Source organism: Ochlerotatus camptorhynchus, unplaced genomic scaffold, assembly GCF_037179485.1.
Source record: "Ochlerotatus camptorhynchus isolate MF236.1 unplaced genomic scaffold, CSIRO-AGI_Acam_v1.1 ptg000230l, whole genome shotgun sequence".
In the NCBI taxonomy this organism is placed as follows: Eukaryota; Metazoa; Arthropoda; class Insecta; order Diptera; family Culicidae; genus Ochlerotatus; species Ochlerotatus camptorhynchus.
Window position 1 is genome coordinate 1,532,321 of NW_027040720.1, and position 20,750 is coordinate 1,553,070.

Here is a 20,750-nt window from a genome sequence, read left to right on the forward strand (position 1 = left end):
CTCTGCCTGCGATGATCCTCTCCGACTTGTGACTTAACCCGCAAGAACTAACAACGGCGCATCACCGAGCGAGGAGGAGGAGGTCTCCTGGTCAAACTGGTCGTGTCGACGATTAGTACACATTTGGCAGTTGGTGCGGTCTCAAGTCTCTTTCCAACACTGCTGGTTTAGTTCTGGTCGTGTTTGTCCCCCGCGGTGTCCCGGTTGGTGGTTATTTTTTAACCAAGGTGATCCTCAACTGCCGCGACGCCTGTTCATCGGTTCGGTTGTGCTGTTGTTGTGTTAGAGTGTGTGAGTGCGCTGCGCTCTTTGTGGCTTCGAAAGGGAAGAGAAGAAGCTCCCGAAAACCCTTTTTTGAATTTCGGCCATTCAAAAAGGTTGTTGTTTTCGGCAACTGGAACAACGGTCAAACGGCGTGTGTGTGTGTGTGTGTGTGTGGAGTTGGGCAGCGAAATTTTGGACGCGCAATTTAGCCCCGAAAGTGAAAGGCTAGTTGTTCGGTTTTTGAAAAGAAGTTGACGAGTGACGGCTCTGAATAAGGAAGTGCGTTAGCTAATAGCCTTTATTGAGTGATTTTTGTTCGGTTTTCGTTAATTATTTGTGGGTTAATGTGGTGATTTACTGTCGTCGAGCGAATCGGGTGAATCGTAACGTGACGACGCTGCCCGGAGCTCTGCGCGGGGGGTGTCTTATTTTTTTTCTGGGGCTGTGTGTCGGTCTCTATTCCGTGATAATTGTGTGATTTTTTTTCCTTTCTGTTTAATTCATTAATTGGATCATCTGCAGGTGAAGTGGAACAGCTGAAACGAGCTGAACCTGAAAGAAACTGAAAGTGTACTTTTTTGTGGAGGAATTTCCGTGCAGTTGTGTTTGTGGATTTAGTGTAGAGTAGTGCCGTTGCGAGCCGTTGATATCGAAGGATCAAGATGGTTGCGAGCGGGAAAATGGTAATGTTACTTATTTCATTTGTTTTTTTTTATTATGTAGGTGTTGAATATGTCGGAAAAGAGTGGGATTTGAAATTTGAATTTACTTCAGAACAGAAGTACTGAACTTTAAAAAAATACTAGATCATGATTTTTCTCTATACCTATTATCTATTGTACTTCCTTGAATGTTTTATCGTAACACGACGAATTCTCTTCAGATGTTCCAGGAATTATCTCCAGAAAATTCCTGGCATACATTCCACAATTCTCTTTGAACTGTTGGTAATTCGTCCAAAAAATCGCTCGAATTTCTTTCATAATTCTCTACAAAATTCCCATGGAATATTCCTTACAAGTCCTTTGGTGGTACCCTTCAGAATGAACTAGGAGAGATTTTCCCATGCATTATGCTAAAAGTGGCCTTTCCAAGTAACAATTCTGGCTTTATGAGGGTTCTGCAGACCATGATTTAGACTTGTGGAATTATTTAAAACCTTGATAAAACTTGCAATGTTACTTGGGTTGGAATGCTTCCAGAAATTTCTTGGAATTCTTCGCTCAGAATTTCGTTGAATCTCTTCTCGAAATTTCCTTGGAATTCTCCTTAGATTATTTTTTTTAAATACTCGCCAGAATTCCTTTTGAATGCTTTCCCATTAAATTAGTTCCACAATTCCCATTTACATTTTCTCGGAAATTCGTAGACATACTCCCAGAAAATCGTTGACAGTCTCCTCTGAAATTGTCGCTAAATATCAGAGTGGCCAGTGAACCGAACCAGAAACTAACCGAGATTCCAAAATAACCGGGAATTTTATTTGAATTTTAACATATAATTTTTGTTAATAAATATTCAAAGTCTGGGTCTGGTTCGGTGGGCAGCCCAAGACTGAATGTCTCTCTAAAATAGTAAAACTAGATTCTCTTCGAATTTTGAATCTAGCCCCATAATCTTGATCATAGGTTTGATAATAAGGCAGATCTTGAAATTTGTTCTCAATTGAAGTCTCAGAATTTTGACATTTTTGGTTAATCCTGGAATTTCTGTGTATGGAATATAAAACTTAACAAGTTTATTTTTTGAACCTTATCTCAGGATAAATGTTTGCACATTTCTCAGGGATTTCCTTTGGATCATTTCAAAATGTCTTCTAGGATTCCCCTAAATAATCTTATGATTTTGTTCGATAATCCCTGGATAGTTTCTCCATAAAAGTCCATTTTTGTACAGAGCATTTTAGGAATATCCTCCAGAATTTTTTTGAATTCTTAAAAATTCGTGCAAGAAGTTACTTTTATTTCACTCGAAAATATAATTTTTACAATTCGTTTGGAATATTTCTGGATATTTAGTGGTATGGCATGGAATATGTTTGCACATTTCTCAGGGATTGCCTTTGGATCATTTCAAAATGTCTTCAGAATTACTTTTACTTCTAGGATTCCCCCTCAATAATGTTATGATTTTGTTCGATAATCCCTGGATAGTTTCTCCATAAAAGTCCATTTTTGTGTAGAGAATTTTAGGAATATCCTCCAGAAAAATCTTTGTATTCTTAAAAACTCGTGCCAGAAGTTGCTTTAATTTCTCTCCAAAATATAATTTTTACAATCTGTTTGGAATATTTCTGGATATTTAGTGGTATGGTATGGAATATGTTTGCACATCTCTCGGGATTTGCTTTGGATCATTTGAAAATGATTTCAGAATTAATTTTTCTTCTAGGATTCCCCTAAATAATGTGTAATGATTTTGTTCGATAATCCCTGGATAGTTTCTCCATAAAAGTCCATTTTAGTACATATCATTTTAGGAATATCCATCAGAAAAATCTTTGTATTCTTAAAAATTCATGCAAAGAAGTTGCTTTAATTTCTCTCCTAAATATATTGTTTTACAATTTGTTTGGAATTTATTTCTGGATATTTAATGGTTTGCCATTTAGAATTTAGAAAAGTGCTGTCCAACATTTTTTTTTATGAATTTCGTCAGAATTCCGTACAAATTTTCTTCACAATTTCCTCGAAATGCTTCTCAACATGCCCTTGAGGAGGATCCCTTGGTACTCTCTTGAAACTAAATCAGAATCTTACTGAAACACTGTACACGACTCAGAGTTTTTTTTTGGAAATATGATCAAAATTTCCGGAGAAATCCTCTCAAACTTTTTGATATTTCTTATAAACTCTGATAAATTCTTATAAATTATATTAGGAATTCTCTTGAAACTACCTTTAACTAGCTTAAAATTCTGCACATTTTTTTCTATGAATTAGAATACAATGGATTTATCATTCATGTTTCGTTGCAGCTCTGCTCAGAATTTTTCTTGGATTAATCGGTCCATCAACATTTAAGGAATTTTCAGCCGTAGGTTATTGTTAGATATAGTTTCAGGATTGTAGTCATATTATCATTAAATTTACCTCATGGTTAATTAATTTTGAACCCCTTGTAATGCTCCTTGAACTTCCTTCCCTTGAATTTACAATTTACAAGCCCCATAATAGTTTCTTCACAACTTGCTTAGAATTCACCTGCGGTTCTCCTTACAATTTTCTTGAAATACTTCTCAAAATTACCGGAAATTTCTATTCAAATTCCATTGAAATTCTCCCCAGAATTTGGTTTTAATCATCCTTCTACAGTTCTCGCGTCACTTTTCAATAGGTCCTATCTACATTGATCGATTCTCTTCATCTTTGGATTTCCACGGCAGGAAACGTTTTTGTAGCTGAGTTATTTTCGAAAGAGAGAGTCGATGAAGAGAACCGATCAATGTAGATAGAACCTTTTAAAAAGTGACGGGAGATCTGTCGAAGAGTTCCAGGGACGATTAAAATCGTCAACCAAACGTGGTCTATTTGAAAAGTGGAGCGATAATTCCCCTCAAAACTCATTTGGCATTTTCGTCATAATTCTCTAACCAATGCTGCGAAGTGTTCAAAATCCTAAAATGTTGTCCAAGTTCAAGAGTCGTGATTTTTTGTTTAAATCTGACATGCATAAATTACGCCATATTTGAAGTCAGAAATCTCGCAAAGTTAAAGAATGTGAAAAACTGGCATATCCCTTAAATCATTGATATTTTCCAAATGTAATCTTTAAAAAATTGAGGAATTGAGAACAATAGGGAAATAACCGGAAATAACGGAAATAACAATAGGGAAATAACCGGAAATTTGATCGTGTCCTTCAATTAATTTATTTCCCTATTCAAGTCATAATTTATTTTGAAGCTTTACCTAGACCTAGATTTTTTTTTTTTAATTTCAATAGTTCTAGATCCTGTTGATTTTTTTAAGTGAATTGAGTTTTCAATGTTTTGATCTATTCAGGATCTTACAAATTTGTCCAAATCCGAGATCTAATTTATTTTTTTGGAGCTTCAGGATATGAAAATTTAATTTCTTGAGGTCCTAGAATCTTGAAAAATAAATTCTATGTCTATCTATCTTCCTGATTTTCCTAAGTCCAAGATCTGCAACTTATTCAAAGTTTGAGGTTTTTTAATTATTTCGCTTTTATTCTGAGTTTTTCATAATTTTGGTAAGCCCCAGAATTCTAAAAGTTCAAGATCTTTGTTTCGTCTGGGTTCTTGCAGTTGTTTCTAAATCCAGGATCTGCAAAAGAAGTCATGAGGATCTAGAAATCCTTAGTTCAAAAAATTTGAAAATGTCAATTATAAAATCTTAAATTATTTATCTTTTATAAATTTTGAAATCATGAAAATGTTTCAAAGTCCAAAGTCTTAAATAATTTTCCATCCTCTAGATCTGGACAATATTCTGTTTTCATGAAATCTTGATTCATTTATGTCCAGGATTGTTAAAAATCTAAGTATACAAATTTCATAAAAGCCCAAAATCTTCTTCTCTCAGAAGTCCTACTGGCTTCCTCTGGAAGCGAACATTATTTCCCATGTCACCTGAATGTTCCTTATGACTTCCCATGACATACTCTTCTGAATGTTTCTGAAAGTTCCTTCCGGCTTCCACAGAAGTCTTTATGACTGCCCTTGTTTGTGTCTTCTGACTCCCAAAAATTTCTTTCAACTTTTCCTGGAAGTCTATTCCTATTTCCCCTGGAAATTAATCACAGCTTGCCCCGAAGTCGTCAGCCGGTTTCGCTTGGAAGATTCTTCACTCGGAAGCTGGCTTCTTTTTTCTTATTTCTGACTTCACACTAAGGTTTCTGGCAACTGCCCTTGGAAGATTTTGCCCCCGGAAGTCCTTCTGGCCTACCCTGGAAGAGACTTCCAATTTCCAAGGGAAGTTTTTCAGAATTCCATGGAAATTGCTCTCGTCTTTTCCCGGCAGTTTTTTCAGCTAGCTTCTTCCGGAAGTTTTTTTTTTAATTCTTTATTATTAAGATTTTTTAGTCAGTTGGCCAGTTCATCTCATATTCCTCCATAAGTGTCTACTGGCTCCGCTGGATAGGATCTTCAAATTTATCCAACTAAATAAATTAACGTCCCGGGTAGGAAACAGTATTCATCAGAATACGATTTCTTAAACATATTTTTTGGAATTTCTTTGGAACTTTCCTGAACTTTCGTTTGGAATTATACTAAAATTTTCAATTGAATTACTTTAGAATTCGATTTGAATTCTTCTTAAATTCACCTTGAATTCGCCTCACCATTTTTATGGAATGCACCTCAGAATTTTCTAGAAATTAAACTCAGTACTAATTAAATTCTCCTTAGAATCCACCAGGAGCTCTCCTCAAAATTCCTTTGGATTTTTTTCCATAATTAAGTTTGAATTCTTCGTAAAAAAAATCATGAGATTTTCCTGAAAAATCCTTTGGCAATAAACTCAGAATTCTCTTAGATTTTGGCTTACAATTACTTTGGAATTATCCTTCGAATTTTGCTGTGTATTATTTTCAGAATTCTTCTCAAAATTCACCTTGAATTCTCCATGGGATTTTTCTCATAATTATCTTGGAATCTCCTTAAAATTCTGCCCACAATTTCATTGGAATTATCATCAAAGTCTCTATACAAATTCTTCAAACAACCAGAATCTTAAATACATTTTCATGTCCGTGATACTTGTAAATTTTGCGCAGTAATCTGGATTTATTTTATCAATTCTTGGTCAGCTTCCATCAAAGTCCGCCATCTTAAATATTTCTCTTAGTACCAGAATTTTTGCTTGGGACACAATCGACTAGGATTCGTTTTTGTAAACGATGTGCTGAATTGATGTCCCAACGATTCAATAGCGCGTAGGAGCGTGGGATTGAACCCACAGTCTTCTGCTCAGTAAGCAAAATCGGTCGCCACTAGGGCACCGACCTTATTATATCATTATATAACAAATAAGGTCAAGTTCTAGATTTCGAACCCGGCGGTGACCTCACCATAGCTGCTCTTGAGAAGGATTTGATATGGGTTTCCGATCAACACGTTTCTCCTAAGTACGCATGGAATTGAAACCATTATTTTCTGCTCAAAATCGGTCGCCAAAAGCTCACCAAGCTCCTTTTTTCACAAAACAATTATGACCAAGCTCCTGTTAAACATACTGTTACTACGATAACAACAACTCTTGAGAAGGATTTGTTATATATTTCCGATCTACACGTCTTTCCTTAAACTCGAATATTATTTCGGATGCAATACGCTCATATTAAGAATAAATCCAATTTACACTAAAACTCTTTAATGCGAAGGAGCTTGAGATTTTGTTCGCGTTCGCGTTTAACTGGCTGTTACTAGATTTTGGTTTCGGGGGCGACCTCACAGACGACTGCTCTTGAGAAGGATTTGATATGGATCTCCGTGTTGATGTTAATCTTGATCTTAATCCGTCTTAAACGATCTTCTAACCAGTTGAAACAGCTTTAAAATCAAATCCATTCAATGTTGAAGTTGAACACTTACTAAATTTGAGTAAGTCTAAGATCTCAAAACATTCATTGTCTTGTAGTTTCGTATTCTATTTTAATTAACTTTATGTAACATTAGAGATCTTCATTAACTTCACAACAATTGTAGGAACTTGACAGAAGTTCTGAGAAATGAAAGGAGATTTTGAGAATTTCAGTGAAGCTTCATAAACAAACTAAGGGAAGTTAACATCCTGATAATGTGGGGAACTTACTGAAAGCTCTAAAAACCTCAAAGCGGTTCTAGCTTCCGAAAAACTGCAGGAAGTTTTAAGAAGTTCGTAGAATTTCTCAGAATTTCAGAAATATAGACAACTTCAGGCAAATTACCGAAACTTTTAAGAACCTCATAAAATCTAGATCAAGAGATCTTTGCAAATTTCAGAAATCTTAAAATCAGTTCCCGTATCTTTAGTCCGGACTTTTGGAGCAGTTTAAATATCGATAAGCGTGTGTTTATAAACATTCCAGTATAGTTCCATGTTCCATGTTCCACCCTTAAGAAGTTCCGAGAATTTCAGAAAAGTGCAGAGACCTTCAGAGAATTTATGAAAACATAAGAAATATTTCAGAAAATTCACAAAAGTTAAGATGATTTCAGAAAAAAAATTAAGTTCGATTTATTTCAGAGCAGAACTGGGATCTTCAAAAGAACTAACTATTTCAGAGAAGCTCCGAGAACATCAAGACAGATCAGAGAATCAAAGGGCAGTTCAAATAAGTTCAAGGAAATTGCGGAAACCTTAAAAAAAAAGTTTCAAGAGACTCAGGGAATTCCGGAAACTTCAGCAAAGCTCTGAAAGAATTTCTGGAACGCAATAAAAATTATTTGAACATCCGCAAGATGTGATAGTATTTTAAGGGTGTTAAAATCATGGAAATTTAAAGAAATTAAAAAAAAAATGCGAAAATTTAGCTAAGTTGATAAGAGATCATCTACGAAGTTCCCAAGAAATTCTGATGAGAGAGATCTCAACGAGAAGTCCAGGCAATTTATGACGAGAAACTCTGTGAACTTCCGACGAGAGGTTCAGAGAACTTTCTTGGATTTTCTACGTTTACATAACTTCCAACGAGAGGTTCAGTTAACTTCCAATAAGAAGTTCACAGAACTGCAGAAAATGTCACAGAACTTCCCTGAAGTTCAAAGAGCTTTTGACGAAAATTTCACAGAACTTAACTTAAGTTGCCTGAAGTTCCGATGAGAAAATTTAATGATCTTCCGATGACAAGTTCAGCGAACTTCCGACGAGATGTTTATTGAACTTCCGACGAAAAGTTCAGAGAACTTCAGACGAAAATTTCACAAAACTTCCGAGAAATGTTCACAGAACATCCGTCGAAAAGTTCCCGGAGCTTCCGGTGGAAAATTCAAAGAACTTCACTGTTGGTTGTTTATTAATTTATTTGATAAGGCTCAACCGAATTAACTTTACAGAGCCGAGGATTCTTGTTCACTGTACAATACATCTTATAACTATAGCCAAAAGGCACAACACAGTAAACATTTTATCTTCCGCTATCCAATAAACCTCCTCCATCAAATGGGAGCCGCTTCCAGCGGTTTAATTGTATGGCAGTATCGCCAACGGGGGGCAGAGCGCTTCCATTGCAGCAATGGACGCAAAATGTGGTCAGCACTCACACACTCATCACGAAACGGTTGCTTTCCAAAGTCGCCGAAGCATCGACCGAAAGAACTGCTGATGAAGAACAATGAGGAGGACCACACAATGGTTGCTGCCGAGTAAACAGACGATCACGTGACACACATCGAGAGTGGCCTGCTTCTGTCGACAGCCGAGTGAACACTGCGAGAACTTCGTTGGATTTCCCAAAAGTTCACAGAACAGTGTTAAAGTTCCCTGAAGTTAGAACCAGAAGTACAGCTTTTCATTGATAAGTTTGGAGAGTTTCCAATAAGAGGTTCACAGAACTTCTTACGAAAAGTTCTTCTAACAGGAAGTTCCATCGAAAAGTTTAGAGAACTTCCAACGGCATGTTTCAGAATTCTTCTAAAGAGAAGTTTCGAGAAGTTCATAGAGCTTCATTTAAATTCCTTGAAGTTCAGACGGGAAATACAGAGAACTTTATAGAACTTCCGGTGAGAAGTTCACATAACGTATGATAAAAGGTTCACAGAACTTGACGAAAATTTTATTAAAATTCCCTGAAGTTCCGACGATAAGTTCAGAGTACAATGAACTGCCAACAAGAGGTTCTGAGAACTTCCGAAGATAAGTTCAGAGATCTTCCGACGAGAAGTCCAGAACATTTCAGAGGAGAAGTCCAGAGAACTTCCGTTGAGAAATTATGAGATTTTATGATGAGAAGTTGTGAGAACTTCTGTCGAGGAATTCATAGAATTTCCGACAAGACGCTCTTAGTACTTCTGGCAAGATGTTCATAGTACGTCTGACGAAAAGTTTACAGAACTTCCGGGAGAATTTCACAAAACTTCCGAGGAGAAGTTCACAGAACTTCCGACAAGAAGTCCAGAGGACTTCCTAGGAGAAGTTCAGAGATCTGTCAAGAATAGGTTCAGAGAAGTTCAAAGATCTTCCGGAGAAGTTCAAAGATCTTCCTGAGAAGTTCAAAACTTTTGAGGAGAAATTCAGTGAACATCCGACAAAAAATTCAGAGATATTGCTATGAAAATTTCACAAAACTTCCGAAGAATGTTCACAGAACTTCCGACGAAAAGTTCCCGGAGCTTCCGGCGGAAAATTCAAAGAACTTCATTGGATTTCTCTAAAGTTCCCTGAAGTTAGAACCAGAAGACTGTACTGATAAGTTTAGAGAGTTTCCAATAAGAGGTTCACAGAACTTCCGACGAGCTTAGAGAACTGGCATGTTTCTCTTAAGATCATCTAAAGAGAAGTTTCGAGAAGTTCATAGAGCTTAATTTAAATTACTTGAAATTCCGAGGGGAAATATAAAGAACTTTATATATTTTCCGACGAGTGGTTCACATAACTTCTGATAAAAAGTACACAGAACTTGATGAAAATTTCACAGAACTTCATTAAAGTTCCCTGAAATTCCGACGATAAGTTCAGAGTACAATGAACTGCCAACAAGAGGTGCTGCGAACTTCCTAAGATAAGTTCAGAAATCTTCCGACGAGAAGTCCAGAGAATTTCAGAGTAGAAGTCCAGGGAACTTCCGTTGAGAAATCCTGAGATTTTTTGATGAGAAGTTGTGAGAACTTCTGACGATCATATTTTAATGTTCTGATATATTTCATTTCTCCATTGCATATATTTTCATTATATAAATAAATACTGGGTTGGGAGGGAGCATCAGGGTATCATTCAAACTGAAACTGGACGATGGTATGATTGACAGCTGGAGTCTAGGAGGGAATAAACCCTATCATTTTCTTTATCCTACCGATTCGATTGTGGTGGTGTGAATTCTACTCCAACAGTTTCAGGGCGATTGACGCGCCCTTCTTAACAAACCATCCAGTAGGAAGCTTAATAAGTATTGCGAATTGTGTTATTCGATTTGTTGGAGCGTATCGTTGGAAGGAGATTCTTAAATTCCCGTGGATTTCGCGTAAGTGTCTCTGCTTACGGGTCCACCCTTCCGTTTTTGGCCCTTCATACATCGATATAGTGAATTCAGATCGGTAGCTCAAATTGATCTTGCTATTAAGTGGAGCTGCATCCAAGACAAGTCTTGAAAGGATGGTGGCTACCTTACATACATACATACAGAAGTTGTGAGAACTTCTGACGAGGAATTTATAGAATTTCCGACAAGACGGTCTTAGTACTTCTGATAAGATGTTCATAGTACGTCCGACGAAAATTTCACAGAACTTCCGGGAGAAGTTCACAAAACATCCGAGGAGAAATTCACAGAACTTCCGACAAGAAGTCCAGCGGACTTCCTAGGAGAAGTTCAGAGATTTGTAAAGGAGAGGTTCAGAGAACTTCCTAGGAGAAGATCAGAGAACTTCCGGTGAGAAGTTCAAAGATCTTCCGGAGAAGTTCAAAGATCTTCCTGAGAAGTTCAAAACTTCCGAGGAGAAATTCAGCGAACATCCGACAAAAATTTCACAAAACTTCCGAGGAATGTTCACAGAACTTCCGACGAAAAGTTCCCGGAGCTTCCGGCGGAAAATTCAAAGAACTTCATTGGATTTCCCTAAAGTTTCCTAAAGTAAGAACCAGAAGACTGTACTGATAAGTTAGAGAGTTTCCAATAAGAGGTTCACAGAACTTCCGACGAGCTTAGAGAACTGGCATGTTTCTCTTTAGATCTTCTAAAGAGAAGTTTCGAGAAGTTCATAGAGCTTAATTTAAATTACTTGAAATTCCGACGGGAAATACAAAGAACTTTATAGATTTTCCGACGAGTGGTTCACATAACTTCTGATAAAAAGTACACAGAACTTGATGAAAATTTCACAGAACTTCATTAAAGTTCCCTGAAGTTCCGACGATAAGTTCAGAGTACAATGAACTGCCAACAAGAGGTTCTGAGAACTTCCGAAGATAAGTTCAGAGATCTTCCGACGAGAAGTCCAGAACATTTCAGAGGAGAAGTCCAGAGAACTTCCGTTGAGAAATTATGAGATTTTATGATGAGAAGTTGTGAGAACTTCTGTCGAGGAATTCATAGAATTTCCGACAAGACGCTCTTAGTACTTCTGGCAAGATGTTCATAGTACGTCTGACGAAAAGTTTACAGAACTTCCGGGAGAATTTCACAAAACTTCCGAGGAGAAGTTCACAGAACTTCCGACAAGAAGTCCAGAGGACTTCCTAGGAGAAGTTCAGAGATTTGTCAAGGAGAGGTTCAGAGAACTTCCTAGGAGAGGTTCAGAGAACTTCCGGTGAGAAGTTCAAAGATCTTCGGGAGATGTTCAAAGATCTTCCTGAGAAGTTCAAATCTTCCGAGGAGAAATTCAGCGAACATCTGACAAAAAATTCAGAGATCTTCCGATGAAAATTTCACAAAACTTTCGAGGAATGTTCACAGAACTTCCGACGAAAAGTTCCCGGAGCTTCCGGCGGAAAATTCAAAGAACTTTGGATTGGATTTCCCTAAAGTTCACAGAACAGCATTAAAGTTCCCTGAAGTTAGAACCATAAGTACAGCCTTCCATTGATAAGTTAAGAGAATTTACAATAAGAGGTTCACAGAACTTCCGACGAGAAGTTCAGAGAACTTCCGACAGGAAGTTCCATCGAAAAGTTTAGAAAACTTCCGACGGTATGTGTCAGAGATCTTCTAAAGAGATTTTCCGACAAGACGCTCTTAGTACTTCTGGCAAGATGTTCATAGTACGTCCGACGAAAAGTTCACAGAACTTCCGGGAGAATTTCACAAAACTTCCGAGGAGAAGTTCACAGAACTTCCGACAAGAAGTCCAGAGGACTTCCTAGGAGAAGTTCAGAGATCTGTCAAGGAGAGGTTCAGAGAACTTCCTAGGAGAAGATCAGAGAACTTCTGGTGAGAAGTTCAAAGATCTTCCGGAGAAGTTTAAAGATCTTCCTGAGATGTTGAAAACTTCCGAGGAGAAGTTCAGAGAACATCCGACAAAAAATTCAGAGATCTTCCACAAAATTTCCGACGAAAAATGCATATGAAAGTCTATTGAATAAAAAAAAAATATCGTGCTTAGAAAACGAAACCGATTAATTCCCTACGAATTTGCAAATCGGTTTATTTTTGTATATTTTTATTTGGTTGAAAATTTTCGGAAACGTTTCTTATGACTGAATTTTGCATCTTCATATCGCCATTTTGAATCCAGCCTTATTTTTAAAAAGGGCATATAGAAACAATATATATCAAGCTTATTTTCAGAAAAATTTTATTCGAAACCTGTTTGTTCGATCGGTTTGGTGTCTTGGGTAATATTGCAGGTAATCGATGAGACCATTAAAAAAAAAATGCACTCTAAAAAAAATTACCCATTTTTTTTTAAATTCAAATAAAGTCTTAAATTTTTTTTTCTCAAAAAAGGATTTTTTGTTTTTTTTTTTATTTGTTGATATTTTTAGGGTACAAAAATGCCATCTATTGCACTATAGGTCAAGACGGAGGAATGATGGACAAAAAAGTTATAATTCAAACAAAATTTTGCTAAGTCACATCGTTTTTGAGATGTAGCAGTATTTTTAAAATGTTGGTAGCTTTATGCCATTTATGCCATTTATGCCATAATGTATTTCGCGGTTCTTCAGTTTCGAAAATATTTGTTTTCCGAAAGATCAGTAAATTTAACATTGAAAATGCGTGGTGTTGAGTATTTGTCACTGATGCGGTCTGCAAGTAGTAAACGAAGTACGCGTATCTGTCAAAAGATAAGCAATTATAACGGAATTTAAAGGAAATAAACCAACCCACTCAAAGCTCTTCACTTGCGTTTTGTTTACGGAATATTAAAAACCAAGAAATTTATGAGATTTTTACCGGAAGAAAACCGTGAATTTCAAAACGAAAAATTGCTGGCTACCCTTTCAATAATACGGGGTTCGGTGGCCTTGGGGCGACCGTTTTTGCTAAATAAGCAAAATATCATAGGTTTCATCCCCAGTCACAATAAAAACAAACAATCACATCACATACCATGGTGAATCCTGATCTGCTACCTTTTCAGTAACATTAACTCCCCTTCCATGATAGATATGGAGATGCAGAGAGGTCGAGAACCCAACATAAAATTCCTACCGTATAGAACTTCAATTTAACGTCCCTCAGGTCTCCGCATTACCTTTTTAGCAACCATCAGAGATTCTCGGTGATGGGGAATTTCGCATTGCTTACTGGGATCACATAAATGTGGTGAATCACGTTCGCAGCATGTGTTTCTTCAAGGTAAACTTGCAATCATCATCGGCCCGTACTGCCGAAGGCTTACGGAGAGGTATGAGCTCATCAATACGCCCTCCACCGCCGATTGCACACACACAGTACATGTTAATGCCACTACTAGGTAGATGGTGGAGCTCGTTGCTTTCTCAAGGGAAGGTTTGTTGGGGACGTGGTAGGGCATTGCTAACCCAGAAACGTGCCACCAATTAGCTTCTTTTCGGAGGTGTAAAACGCCTTAGAATGGAATGGAAAACAACCGATAAGCCATTGCAGAAGTCTATTTACCGTGAAGTGAAGAAAATGGTCACGTGCCACAGATTTGAGACCACGACAACAATCGAGTTCGTATTTTTACGAGATATTCGGTAAGATGATAGTCACGTCCAGCGCTCGGCTAGGCTCCTAGAGCTTGGGTCCAATCATATGAGGTTGGATGAGGTAATTAACATATGACAGTAATCACGTGCCATAAATGACGGAGAGAAACGTCCAAGGCCGGCGTCGTGGATGAATTGCACTGCGACAAACTAACTTGGGGATTTCTCCATCCCAAGAGCAGCAAGCTCAAGCGTGCTAATATTCGTTCATCTGTTGAATGGGGCACGTTTTTTACCTGTTTCTACAAGGTTTAATTACTTAACATGTGCGCGATTTATGCATCGGATGATGATGGCGGAGAATAAAATTTGCATTAACTTTTTTTTTGTCCGTTCCAGGGGTATTGCTATTAACATCGCACAGGTCAGGTTCTTTATTCGCCATCTGTAGTCATGGAATTGAGAGTTGAAACCGAATTGGAGCTTTGATTTCCGAGTAAAAACTGCAAATTATTCCCATCGGGGAACATAGATGATGAGCATTTTTATTCGGGCTTGTGGTACCGACAAATGGAAAACGGTCACACAGCGTGTCCATTTTACTTCTTGCCATTCTCTGACCAGGTTGTGTAGCCGTGGTAAAGTACTACTTCTTTCTTAATCCAATTAGCCTTGAGACATCATCGATCGGTAACGATACGCCTGCCACTATGGGTGTTTTTTCCCTTTCTGTTGTATCTTTTGTGTTTGCACAACTTGTTTTTTACTCGTCGAGTTGTTCACATTTTGAACGTTGTCGTTGTAATTGTGATGTGGTGAAGCGTCACTGTGGAGGGGGAATTGTTATTGTGCATTTCGAAGATTAAGTTCGAAGTTTAAGCATTCGAAAGATGTTTTGTTGTAAGTTGTCAACAGGCCCTTCAAGAAGTTTTGAAACGGCAGTAGCACAATTGTGCCTGCAAAACGCTGAATAACTCCCTAAACCTTTGGAAAATATTAAATTTATGCATCGATAGCCCTATAACCAGCGAAAGTGTAGCGACCGACATTTGAAAAAAAAAAAAATGTAAGCTTCCGGTTATTTAACTTTTTCGTTGCCCGTCGCTACGCTCCTCTAGAATTTTTCAAAAGGTTTTAGAAAAATCTGGAATATGTGACGAGCTGTAGAATTGATTGTTTTAAGCTGACAGTTTATTTTAGCTTTGATCTACTTAGGTTTATTACTCTGCTGGTGTTTTTTTTAGTTTTAGTAGCTTAGCTACGGGCAACTAAACGATTTTGTTTAGTTACATGTAATCTAATCTAATCTAACCACCAACACAGCCAGTTCTTGAAAGCATCCTGGTAATCCATCATTTTTCTTGTCTATTTGATATATTTTACTCATCGACAATGTTCGGCATTTAAGGGGCAAGATGACTCAGAAAACATCGGTTACTGATGATTATCTTCAGTTACTGTCAAAAATACAGATAAAAACCGTTGTAACATCAAGTAAAATGTGTCTTAAAAGATGCTTACGATTATTTAAATTTTCTGCTTTCCCGTCGCTACATTTCCGTAACTAAACAAAAAATTACAGAGTGATAAAGCTGAGCAGCTGAGAGCTTTAAAAGCTAAAAAAATCAGGAAAATGTAAAGAGCTGCAGAATGAATTCTTTCAAGTTTACAGTTAGCGTTAGCTTCTGAAGCATCGTTGTGAAGATATTTTCTAGTGTAAGTCCATCTCCTCCACTGTTCAATATCACTATCTACCTCTGACATTGCACTGACTCAATGCTGTTTTGCTGTATTTGTGCCAATCCAAGTGCTCCCCAAGTGCGAAGGTGTTTGGACTAGTTAATGGCATAACCTTCGATTTACAACCCCCCCCCCCCTCCCGCGCCCTATCAGTTTCATTCGATTTGTGTATAATTCGGTCGACGGGGTGATGTTCGTTCGTGCTTGTTGCTTTACGCGGCGGCGTGGTGCATCATTTACTTGGCGGCGGGGGTGTCTCGCTATAATTGTGCGTAAGACCGCGAATCGAGAAACCACGGTCGCGGTCGAATGTACGAAAAACAAGCACGGCAAGACCTCAATATGCACATTAGTTACAACAACGCACGCCGCCGTCCGAAGGTGAGCTAAAGACAGGCCGAGTCAAGTCATTGCCATAGTCGTCGCGTCATCGGTTGTTTTGCTAGCTCCAATATATGTATGATGCGTGGGTTTTTTTTTCTCTTCTGATTGGTGGTTTTAGCCGAGGTGTGGAATACAATACATAGATCGGGAATTCTATTTCTCAAACAACGCCCGAGTGCAGGTCTTTCTGAAGCCCTTTTCAGTACATATCAACAAACTAATGGAAAAGTGAATGATTCTGCTATGAATATTCAATAACGAGAATAGACTTTCCTTGATTGTTACCCACTTTAAGAAAGTGCAAAATGGCTTTAAAACGCAATTATAACGGCTAGAAATTCATCCGTCGAGTTTGTTCAGAATATCGGCAAAATATTCAAAGAATCGTTTCATACGCATCAATTTGATGTGTTTTGATGTGTCGCATGATAATTTTTAAGAGAAAGTTGATTGTGGCCCCCGGAACCGGTATCCGGAACATACGGGTTAGGTCGTTGATCACTAGTAACCATAATATCGGCAAAATATTCGAATTATCGTGTGTTTTGATATGTCGCATGATAATTTTGATTAGAAAGCTGATTGTGGCCACCGGAACCGGTATCCGGAACATCCGGATTAGATAACTTACCACTAGTAATCATATCATCGGCAAAATATTCGAAGAATCCTCTAATATGCATCAGTTTTATGTGTTTTTCTTGATGCGACGCATCATCATTTTAAATGAGAAAGCTGATTGTGGTCACCGAAACCGGTATCCGGAACTTCCGGGCTAGGTCACTGGCCACTTGTAACCAGAACATCCGAAAAATATTCGAAGAATCGTTTCATACCCATCAATTTGCTGTATTTTGATGCGTCATATCATCATTTTTTATGAAAAAGTTGATTGTGGCCACCGGAACCGGTATCCGGAACATCTGGATTAGATAACTTGCCACTAGTAACCATAACATCGGAAAAAATATTCGAAGAATCGTTTCATACGCATCAATTTGATGTGTTTTGATGTGTCGTATGCTTATTTTTGTGAGAAAATTGATTGTGGCCACCGGAACCGGTATCCGGAACATTCGGGCTAGGTCACTGGCCAATAGTAACCAGAATATCGGCCAAATATTCGAAAAATCGTTTCATACGCATCAATTTGATGTATATTGATGTGTCGCATGATCCTTTTCAATGAGAAAGCTGATTGTGTCCTCCGGAACCGGTATCCGGAACATCCGGGCTAGGTCACTGGCCAATAGTAACCAGAATATCGGCAAAATATTCGAAAAATCGTTTCATACGCATCAATTTGCTGTATTTTGATGCGTCATATCATTTTTTTTTTTATTAGAAAGTTGATTGTGGCCACCGGAACCGGTATCCGGAACATCCGGGTTAGATAACTTGCCACTAGTAACCATAAAATCGACACAATGTTCGAAAAATCGTTTCATATGCATCAATTTGATGTGTTTTGATGTGTCGCATGCTCATTTTTGTGAGAAAGTTGATTGTGTCCTCCGGAACCGGTATCTGGAACATCCGGGCTAGGTCACTGGCCAATACCAAACATAATATCGGCAAAATATTCGAAAAATCGTTTCATACGCATCAACTTGATGTGTTTTGATGTGTCGCATGATCCTTTTCAATGAGAAAGCTGATTGTGGTCACCGGAACCGGTATCCGAAACTTCCGGGTTAGGTCACTGGCCACTAGTAACCAAAATATTTGCAAAATATTCGAAGAATCGTTTCATGCGCATCAATTTTATGTGTTTTGATGCGACGCATCATCATTTTATGAGAAAGTTGATTGTGACCTCCGGAATCGGTATCCGGAACATCCGGGTTAGATGACTAGGTAGGGTCATTGCAAAAATTCTTCAGAACTACTTTTACTTTAAGAATTTCCCTTAATAATCTGTGGGGTATTACCAAGAAATTTTATCCATAACGGCCTCGAAACTCTGTGCAGAACACTTTAGGAATTCCTTCCAGAAAACTCTTGCAATTCATTTCTAATTTGTTCGCATTATTCATAATTCTCGCGATTTGGTTTATTTTAGATAATTCTCGAATTTGGTTTATTTTCTCTCCATGATTTTCTTTAGAATTCGCTTGGAATATTCCTCGGAGTTCCATTTAGAATTAAGAAATATTTTCTCCCAAAATGTCTCTGAATTTCACCTCAGAATCCTTTTCAAATTGTTCCTTAGAGGATCTCTTTGAATTATCTTGGAATTCTCTTGCTACTTGAAACTTGAAAAATAGTTCCTTTGGAAATTTACTCAAAATGTCTTGCCAAACTCCCTCCGGAAACTCCTTGAAATTCCATCAAAATACTTATAATTTATCTTAGGAATTCTCTTGAAAGTATCTCCAAACTATGTAGCTAGATATGTTTGTGCTATTGAACACTTCACGACCACCACCACCGATACACCGGCGGCTCTAAAGCAAGAGGAAAAGTCGGATTTGGAATCGCAGACCCTACCGAGAGCCATTTTGACCAATGATCCGGTTTCTCCGCGGAAAGTGCGGCCATTCTCCACGCTGTCACTATGAGCGCCAACAAACCCATCTGCATCTTATCAGACTCTGCCAGTGCCCTTTCGGCCCTAGAATCCCAGATCCCAAGGCATCCATGAATCCAGGGGATCCGAGAACAATCTCTCCAGAGTTCCTTTACTATTACCCCTAGATTTCCTGTACAACTATCCTCAAAATACATTTGGCATCCTCATCATAATAAGTTCCACGCCAACTGATGAATCGAATTTATTTTCTCCTCTCCGAATTTCATGAACTTCGCATAATTCTAGATAGAGCTGGAATTAGGGTCTAACAGCTTTTGTAAGCAATGGCTTCTATCGATGATTTCTAGAAATTCAAGGCTCGCCCACGCAACCAACATTCTCATCGGGTAGGGAAAGACTTCCCCTATCCGATGGTTATATTCGTCTGCGTGGGCGTGCCTTGAGTTCCTAGAAATCATCGATAGAAGTCATTGTTTACAAAAGCTGTTACGCCCTAATTCCAGCTCTATCTAGAATTGTTCACTACACGGTAACCGCAAAATACACAATAATGACTACAAAGTAAGCATTTTCGAGGGAAACTGGGACTACCCATTAAATGAGTAAAATTTTACCCATTTATGAGTAATTACAACTACAAAAATAAATAGTAAGTATTCATTTAATGGGTAGTCCCAGTCTCACTAGAAAATGCTTACTTTGTAGTCATTATTGGGTATTTTGCGGTTACCGTGCAGCGGCAATGAATCAAGTTTGTGCCGGAATTCGGTCATTTTGACTCTAGCCTAATTTTTCAAAATGGCGTATTCGATAACGGCTCATCTAATCAAAATGATGTCTGGCACAAAGTTGTAGGAAACTAGATTGCCTTTTCAGACAAAAATACACGCTGAAAAAAATCATAAATTTGATTAAAAACCATTAACTTCAAAAACTAAAAAAATATATTTTTAAGATTTTCAAACTTATGTTTATTCAAAAGCTTATCAAAAATGATAACTCCTTTGAATTGTACACAACAGACACTTCAAAATGGACCAAAATCGTAGAACATCAGCTTTAGTTAAATTTTTTAACTTTTTAAACATCTTCAACTATAAAGGTTTATGTTCTACCATTTTGGTCAATTTCGAATTGTCCAATCAACAAAATTTAGCATTTTTGATCAGCTTTCTAATGAACGTAACTTTAATAAGCTCAAAAATGTACTTTTTTGTTATTGAAGTTTTTTTTTTTTTGCTTTATTATAGAGACTTTCAGCCTGTAGCTGGTTCGTCTCTTAGTTCTTTATTGAAGTTTTTAACAGTTTTTCTTTTAACAGGGTGGCGACTACCTGGAAAAAACCAGGAAAACCTGGAATTATCAGGGAACTCTAAATTCCCTGGAAAAATCAGGGAATTATCAGGGAATTCTCGAAACAATCAGGGAATTTTTTTGCTTATGCATCGTTCCTTCCAAACTTTGTTCTGAATATTTTTTACCGATTGTGTACCGAAAAAGTGCAATCTAAACAACTATGCGTTCATCCGTCCAATGACAGTTGTAACGCAAGGTAAATCGCTTTTTTCACCAACACCTCATATTGGCGACTTCACACCAATGAATTCATATAAGGTATGTGCCAACAGGCAGGCCTGCTGGTGTTAGAAGCAAAACTATTGTAAACATTGCTGACACACTTAAACAGAGACCCTGAGTTCGGTAAAAAAAATTACCGTCTTAGATCGGTAATGCTAAAAATTACAGATGTTTCGGTATTTTCTCGCTTTATTGCTGAAAACTGTAAGTGAAATGACCGAATTTCGGTAATTTTATTTTAATTTACCGAAAACGGTAAACATTTTTACCGGCAGGTCTGTAAATAAGCTTCATCACTGACTTCGGTGAAATATTTTACTGAAGTTTCGGTAATCAAAGCGTTCCATTACTGAGTTCGGTAACGGTCTAGGTAAACGTCAAATCCACCATATTGTTATTTTCGATCGACATTAAAGGCGTTAATCTTCTTCCAATGCTTCCTTGTTTTCAGTGTAGCGCCGATCTGAAAACTTAAGTTTTTGTCGGAAAAAACTTAAGTTTTCAGATCGTCGCCAACGGTTTTGTTCATTGGTGGT

At 37.7% G+C, this 20,750-nt stretch overlaps 1 protein-coding gene across 3 annotated transcripts in view; it reads left to right on the plus strand.

Moving 5' to 3' along the window:
* The window catches only part of Moe (Moesin), a 162,745-nt gene that overhangs the window by 88,847 nt on the left and 53,148 nt on the right, over positions 1 to 20,750 (plus strand). Inside the window, exons 1-2 of one of the 3 annotated variants that reach the window (XM_065225503.1) lie at positions 148 to 165; positions 787 to 947. The exons of 1 other annotated variant lie outside the window; for it this stretch is intronic. In XM_065225503.1, coding sequence (XP_065081575.1) covers positions 927 to 947 — 21 coding nt within the window. In that variant the 5' untranslated portion in view covers positions 148 to 165; positions 787 to 926. Of the gene's footprint in view, positions 1 to 147; positions 166 to 209; positions 228 to 786; positions 948 to 20,750 lie in introns of those variants that run through there. One more of the 3 variants, XM_065225504.1, reaches the window with a different exon arrangement.